General features: G+C 38.5%; 1 protein-coding gene across 1 annotated transcript; it reads right to left on the bottom strand.

The window, feature by feature from the left end:
- Positions 1 to 5,362: 5,362 nt before the first annotated feature.
- Positions 5,363 to 6,235, bottom strand: LOC147897798 (uncharacterized). The gene is made up of 4 exons (XM_087380994.1): positions 6,166 to 6,235; positions 6,021 to 6,073; positions 5,842 to 5,902; positions 5,363 to 5,676 (listed from the first exon to the last, which is right to left on the bottom strand). Exons 1-4 carry the CDS (start codon positions 6,224 to 6,226, stop codon positions 5,489 to 5,491), a joined length of 363 nt encoding a protein of 120 aa, XP_087237120.1. The 5' UTR covers positions 6,227 to 6,235; the 3' UTR covers positions 5,363 to 5,488.
- Positions 6,236 to 6,968: the final 733 nt, after the last annotated feature.

The following is a 6,968-nucleotide window of genomic DNA, read 5'->3' as shown; positions in this document are numbered from 1 at the left end:
AAGAGCAAACAAAGGCAATTGCCACTGCCATTCCTTTCCACAACCCTAATGGCTTGAAGTGGTCGACTGTAAAGGCCCTTGTCTTGAATGACGATTTAGTGGCTATATGGGATTCGAGTTCAGCTGCCACAGGAGATGAATGATGGCCCATTCTGTGGTGTTATAACCAAGCTGTGAAAGAGAATGCATCCTCTATCTGCAAGATGGTTTTTGCAAAGAAAATCTGCTCTAAAATTCCCCTATACTTTGCAAAGATGCTATATGCAAAGTTTGTTCTTGGTCATGAAGTGGACTTTGCCTTAGTGACTCAAGTATGCGAGGAACCATGTTCGACAAGCACCAAGCCCATGGTAGCATAAAATTGTTAAAAATGCAATGTTTGTTGAAATTTGTTAAAGTAATTAACGTGGATGCATTGATTGTTGAAAATTATTGAAGTAATTAATGTGGATGCATTATTATTGTCATACTTTGAAGTGGAATGTAAATAATGCAACATCTACTCCACTTAAACAGGGTCTACTCAAGGAACTTTAGTAAGAGATCACAGTTTGCAAATGATAATTTTGTAACATCCTTCAGTCAACTTGCAAAACTAGGAATAAGTGCAATTGTGAAGTAATTATTATTGTCATAATTTGAAGTGTGATAAAAATTCAATGTTAGTTTCACCATATGCACCATTTGCAAAATCAGTTTTGCCATACATCAATTCAAAATTAAAAAGGTGATTTACAATGCCTCAAAACATTAATGTTGGACAACAGGCCGCAAAATGGTAGCAACAACAATTTGCAGGGCCCTAATCTCTTAGTCCCTTGCATTTTGAAATTCGCCTATGCACAACACCCAAGAAATGCAACCTCATTCTTAAGCGAGAGCCAATGTATATCTGATGGCAGACATTACATCTCCACTATCTACCGTCTAGCATCGTAACATTATTCTCCACATTTGCGACAACTTCAACCGCATCTGTAGACTGCGTTGTTATCTCAATGTCAATACTAGTAGGTGGCTGCAAGATGGCGGCCACTCTTTGTGCACCATCTCCTCTACACCGTGGCATTGTCCTATTAATATCTCCCATGAAGTGCCATAACATCCTAGCCAACGAGCCTCGAAATTCTTGATGGCAGATATCACATCTCCAACGATTTCCTGCTATCATTGTAACGTAGTTGCGTGCTGCTGTTGAGCCTGCATTCCTCTCTAGAGCCATTGAGTGCTGTCAAATTAAGGAGCGTAGTTAATTCAATTTCTTTCATAATCATCAAAAACTTTTGAACCCTTTTAAATGCATTTTCATCCTAACTTCCAACATGTGAGTACTCCATGCAAGCTTGCTAGACCTTGAGAGAGAGAAATCATCCAACCGTCTTGCCCCTTCCCAATGTGGTTGGATGATTTTGAATGTGGTAATCTACTTGTTAAAACAAGCGCAGGATGGCAAATCACTTTTCCCACATCCTTCTCTCTTCGGAGTAAGCATCTATCTGCACTTTGATCATCCACCACAACATCATTCTCTATTGACAGATGTCAGTATTTTACACACACTGGTGCAGTAGCTAGCATCACTTACACAAGTACATAAAGGTTGCAAGCAATTGGATAATACTTTCCAAGTTTGAACATGGAAATAAAACAATTGTAATACCATCTAAATGCTTTAGCATTACTTCCAATTGGTATGACGTCAATCAACAAAATTTTAAATAGCGCAATATTTAATAAATCAAAATCAAAGCACGATTGTAATACCATCTAAATGCTTTAGCATAACTTCCAATTGGCATGACGTCAATCAACAAAATTGGTATGACTTCAATCAACAAAATTTTTAATAGCACAATATTTAATAAGTCAGAATGTTACAAGCACGATCAGTAGTGTGTATAGTATTTCAAGCCTGGGAATGATTGCTCATCCAAAGTTTCCTCATCCTCGTCCTCCTCATTGCTAGAGCTTGCTTCAGCTGCGACTTGCAATTGTCCAACAATGGGAGGATCATGCAACAGGCCTAGGAGATCACAATGTACCCCCTCTCGACGTAATTGGATGATTGTGAACCTCTTGTGAACATGGTAATCTACCTATTAAAATAGGCATGGGATGAAAATTGTCCTTTTTACATGTTTGTCTCTCTCTCGAGTAAGCATCTATCTGCACCTTGATCATCCGCAACATCATGCTCTATTGACGGATGTCAGTTTTTTACACACACTAGTGCAGTAGCTAAGATTACTTACACAAGTAGTTATAAACAATTTACTACTACTTTCTAAGCTAGGAGAATTTGTTAACCTAATACCCTCAATCCTCAGTATTGTTTTTTTCTATGTGTATATGTACTATGGAGTTTGAGTTCTAATAAAGGCTACAAATTAAAACGTATGCAATATAATCATATCTAATTTGTTTCACCTAATAATCTATAGAACATAAGGATAGTAAACCTATGTATACCACTATCTCTCCACACGTACACTACATAAATTTGCAAGTTGCTACAAGCCAACAATTGCGAGCTCCACAATTGGCTAGACTTCGAGTGAGATGCAAACAACAGGCATAAGCATACGAGATGTTCCAGGGCAGCCTAAGCAAACCTCCATCTGACACGTGGTATAATATTATTCATCAATGAACAAGTTGTTCCAAGTCAGCTTAAGCGAACCGCCAATCGGCTCATTGATTTTTTTTTGAAGTATAGTTACAAGCTATAGTTACATGCTTATAAATAAATACATATGCTAAAAGTAAGAAAATCATACACACAAACATAAACTATTCCAAAAGTAAATCATTTCATGTGCATATGTCTACTATTCTATTTTTCTAAAATTTGCTAGTATCTATCTACAATATTTCATGCATCTAGATTGAAATCTTAAGTTATGTAACTAAACTAAAATGCCAATCCATGCAACTAACAAACCCTTTACCTATTCCTAAGTGACAAGTCTTTCCAAAGAGTCTAGAATCTAGACAAGTTACAACTTATATACTTCATGCAAAAAATGAAAATCATATATTTTTCCAAAGCTAAGTACAGTGTCACATGCAACTAACTTACTCTTCACTTAATAGTATGTAAATACTAATTTTCCAATTAGTATCTAAGTGCGAGTGGATTCCAGCCGGCAAAAGCAAGCCCACCACTAGCACTAGATATTTTTTTGAACTTAGAAGGACTAACAAAACTTACAAATTCTTTGTAGCTTTGTTTATCCTCTTTCTTATGCTTTTTGTATTTCCCAACACTCCACAGTATTCTAGGAATAGTATTCTAGGAATCTGGATTTTGTGAATAGTACGAGCGCGGTGCTAGTTTATATAACATTAACAACATCGACCGGTGTAGCTAAACACCGGCCAGTGTTGTTAATTATACCACTTGGTGTAGTAAAACATTGGTCGATGTAAAAATAACCGGGCAGTATTATGGAATACCGTGCGGTGTTTTGTTGCAATATCGGGCGATGTATCAATACACTACCCGAGAACTGCCTGAAGCCGATCCCTAATAAAATTTGCTACTAGGGAATTTTAAAACGCCCCAGGGCTAATTTGAAAAACGTTCAAAACATTTTAATACAATGTTTTAAAAGTACCGTTTTAATATCGCCGCAAATCCCTATCCATGTGACTATTTTGGTGAGTGTTAACTTGTAGATCAGTTTGCAAAAAGGTACAATAATGGGTAGGTGGTCCTCATCCTCATTAAGGGAAGAACTCCAGAAACTAATGGACAAGTTTTTTTCCTAGACATTATGAAATATTGAGGATTCATGGAGTGAGATGGTTATCTCAAAATGCTGTTATGAAAAGATAATTCCTTTAAAATCTTATTTTTTTTGTGAACTCGTGTATTTGTCTAGGTTGATTAAATTATGACAATTTTACTTCATGCAAGCTAGCTTATAGCTCACTTAACTAAAACCAATATTTTGGTTTTTGTGAATTAGGTTGGTCAAGGTAATGTCCGTTCTACTTGAATGTTGTAAGCAAAAATACCCAGCACTGTACAAGAAAGCAATGAACTTTTGTCTTCTATTTATTATACACTTCTTAGCTGATGTGTTAAAAGAAGTAGATTTGCTGAATATAAAATTCCAAGCATACAATGTTGATATATCCATGATCAAGAGAGAGATTGATGTGTTGTTAACTATCTGAAAGAATTGATATTTGCATGCCTCATTTGCTCAAGATTCCAAGCATTTAAGTGGCTTTCTAAAAGCATCCCAAAATGGCATTTTATCTTATAAGACCAACGATGGAGTAATACAGCACCATGTGTTACAACATACATCTTTGTGTGATAGTACCAAGCCGATGAGTGTGGAGGAAAATATTTGGTTTGCTCAAGCTTTCATTCGAAGACTTGTCTCTAACTTTGACAAACGGTTTCATGATCACCATTTTTTCAACACATGCAAACTTTTTTCACCAAAGAACTATCCCAAATATCTTGAGATTGGGGGACACACTATCAAGCAATACCTTGATCAACTTTGTATCAAGTTTGGAAATGGGAATACACCACTTATCTAGTCCAAGCATTGTGAATTAGGTGAGTTACAGGGATTTGTTCTTAGTATTGCTGAGGCATCTCCTTGAAAGGGTTTGTTGGATGCATGGGAGCAATGTAGCTCAGAAATTGAGTGGTTACTAATGTTTCTTGCACTCAGAAAGTTATGGCAGATTGTGGTGGTATTACCAGTAAGCTATGCTTGTTGTGAGAGAGATTTCTCTAAGCAAAACAGAATTAAAAGCAATGATCGGTCTTGTTTATCATTGAAGACTTTGGATATGTTGATGTTTGTTTCACTTTCAGCTCCTCAGCAAGTAGAAGAAGTAGATTGGAACTTAATTTTTGATGTTTGGAAAGGTATGAAGGCAAGGCGTCCCAAGTTCTAACTGAGGCACCATGAAGAAAGGAATGTCTTTACTGCAACCTAGTATAGCATTTTTATGTAGTCTTGATATGACCTTTTGTAATCAATTTTGTACATCAAACTTTATATATATAAGATGTATTTATTTTCACATGATGGTGATTCTTTGGACTCATTAGTTTAATGTTGAAATTTATTAGTTTACTCCGAGACTTATTTTCACATGATCGTGATTTTTTGGACATTTCAGTTTAATTGAGACTTATTTTCACATGATCGTGATTTTTTGGACATTTCAGTTTAATGTTGTGACGGGTGATAAAATTATTACCATGCAAAAGAAAAGTAGTTCTCTTTTTATCCTTCAAAGAATAAGTATGAAAAAAAAATTGCATTTCAAAAGAAGGAAAATTTATTTGGCACCCTTCTTGGAAGAAGTGCTTGAAAGTTTTTAAGGCACCCTTCAAATTTGAGGGCTGCTTGGCTTATAGTCCGTCTCCCGTACATAGCTTACGAGAGCACATTATTCATCTCGTGAAAATTATTGAGTAGACCTTCGGCCCTTCGGCTTAGAGACTAGAAGTCTAGAAACCACAAGAAGTCGTCCCGGTAGGAGTATTCAAAACACATCCAGACGCGCCACTTATGCAATTGGCTGAAGCAGCACAGCAAGTACACCCGGCTATCTTGTCAACTCCACTCGGTAACGTAGTACATGTCACGTTCACGTCTAGAGGGCATACGAACGTTGGGCACAGCGTTCGGCAACGATCTACACAAGTCAAAACCGATGTCAATCGCAATGTTGTGCTTGAATTTGTTACACTGATTGGGCTTCACTAGTGGCATTTTAAGCTTCATATTACTCCAACGGGAGATGCAACTTCTGCTCCCTTCCAACAGAGATTGCCATGCCATGAGCCGTATGAAGGATTACCTGTACTCTGGAGTAGCCGACGATTAATGGGAGCGTCGTTGTTCACGAATGCAAAGCGAGTCTGCCAAAAACATTCCAGGCTGTAAGGAGCGAGTCTAAGAGAATTAAGCTACAACTAGACGACAGTAAGGTGCAAGATAGCAGGTATTCATGCATCAGAAAACCGAAATGGTGTGGACCTCCACGCTGGTCTCATCTATTGATTTCCCGTAAGCTTGCTGGCGTAACGCAGCTGTCCACAAAGAAAGAAGAGCAAAAAATATTTATGCTGCACGAGAGCAAGAACATCGGCAACAAGCAGATGCATGCAAGCTATGTATCTACCTGAGAAGAAGAAGAGGAGCATCAACAAACAGGGAGCGCGAGGTGGGACAACGGCGGCCATGTTGCAAAGCCTCGACATTGACGGTAAATGAGACAGCTTCCGTTTATATTCTAACTAAAAGGGTCGGTGAGACAGTCTGACCTAATGTGAAGTGTGAAACCCACCTTGCCTTCAAAGTCCAATATTGTTGGCAGAAAATGGACACTCGCGGTTACACAGAGTCGGTGGAGATATCGTCTCTGAATTGAAATGAGTCGCGTGTGCGCGTTGAAGACCGATCCGAATGTCCTATACGTAATTCTAGCTCTCTCCACGGAGGATGCTAAAATCTCCATTGCACGAGCCACGACATAATACATTCTAAGTGAATGGGAGATAGGAGTCGTCATGTGCTAGCGCCCATTCGCAGCTCCGAAACCTCCTGCAACCTTCCCAGAACCGCCTTTGAAGCTCCCCTAAAGCTCCCGAACCTCAAATTCCCTCAGCTTCTTCGATTTGAAACCTCTCCTTAAAGAAGCGAAAATCAGCCCCCTGTTGATATGAGCAGTGAGCACTACTTTCAACCACCAGTGGACTTTGATAAATACATTAATGTCCAAGGGTAGCCAGGGCCCAGCATTATTTACGGACTCTTCCAGACTATGCAGCGAGCGCCGAGCTGCTTCGTCCAAAAGTCCACATTAAAGGCTTGACCTTGATACTTTTCAAAAGGAAGAAAAACTGCGTAGAGCGTACTACGTAGCAGTTAGTGAGAGTTTCCGTGTGCCAGATCAGACAGCAAACATATCCAGATTCCACCATT

The sequence above is a fragment of the Dipteris shenzhenensis genome, chromosome 10, assembly GCF_047967505.1.
Source record: "Dipteris shenzhenensis isolate YYH24624 ecotype China chromosome 10, Dip_SZ_1.0, whole genome shotgun sequence".
Classification (NCBI taxonomy): Eukaryota; Viridiplantae; Streptophyta; class Polypodiopsida; order Gleicheniales; family Dipteridaceae; genus Dipteris; species Dipteris shenzhenensis.
This window is presented reverse-complemented; position numbering and strand designations above follow the sequence as displayed.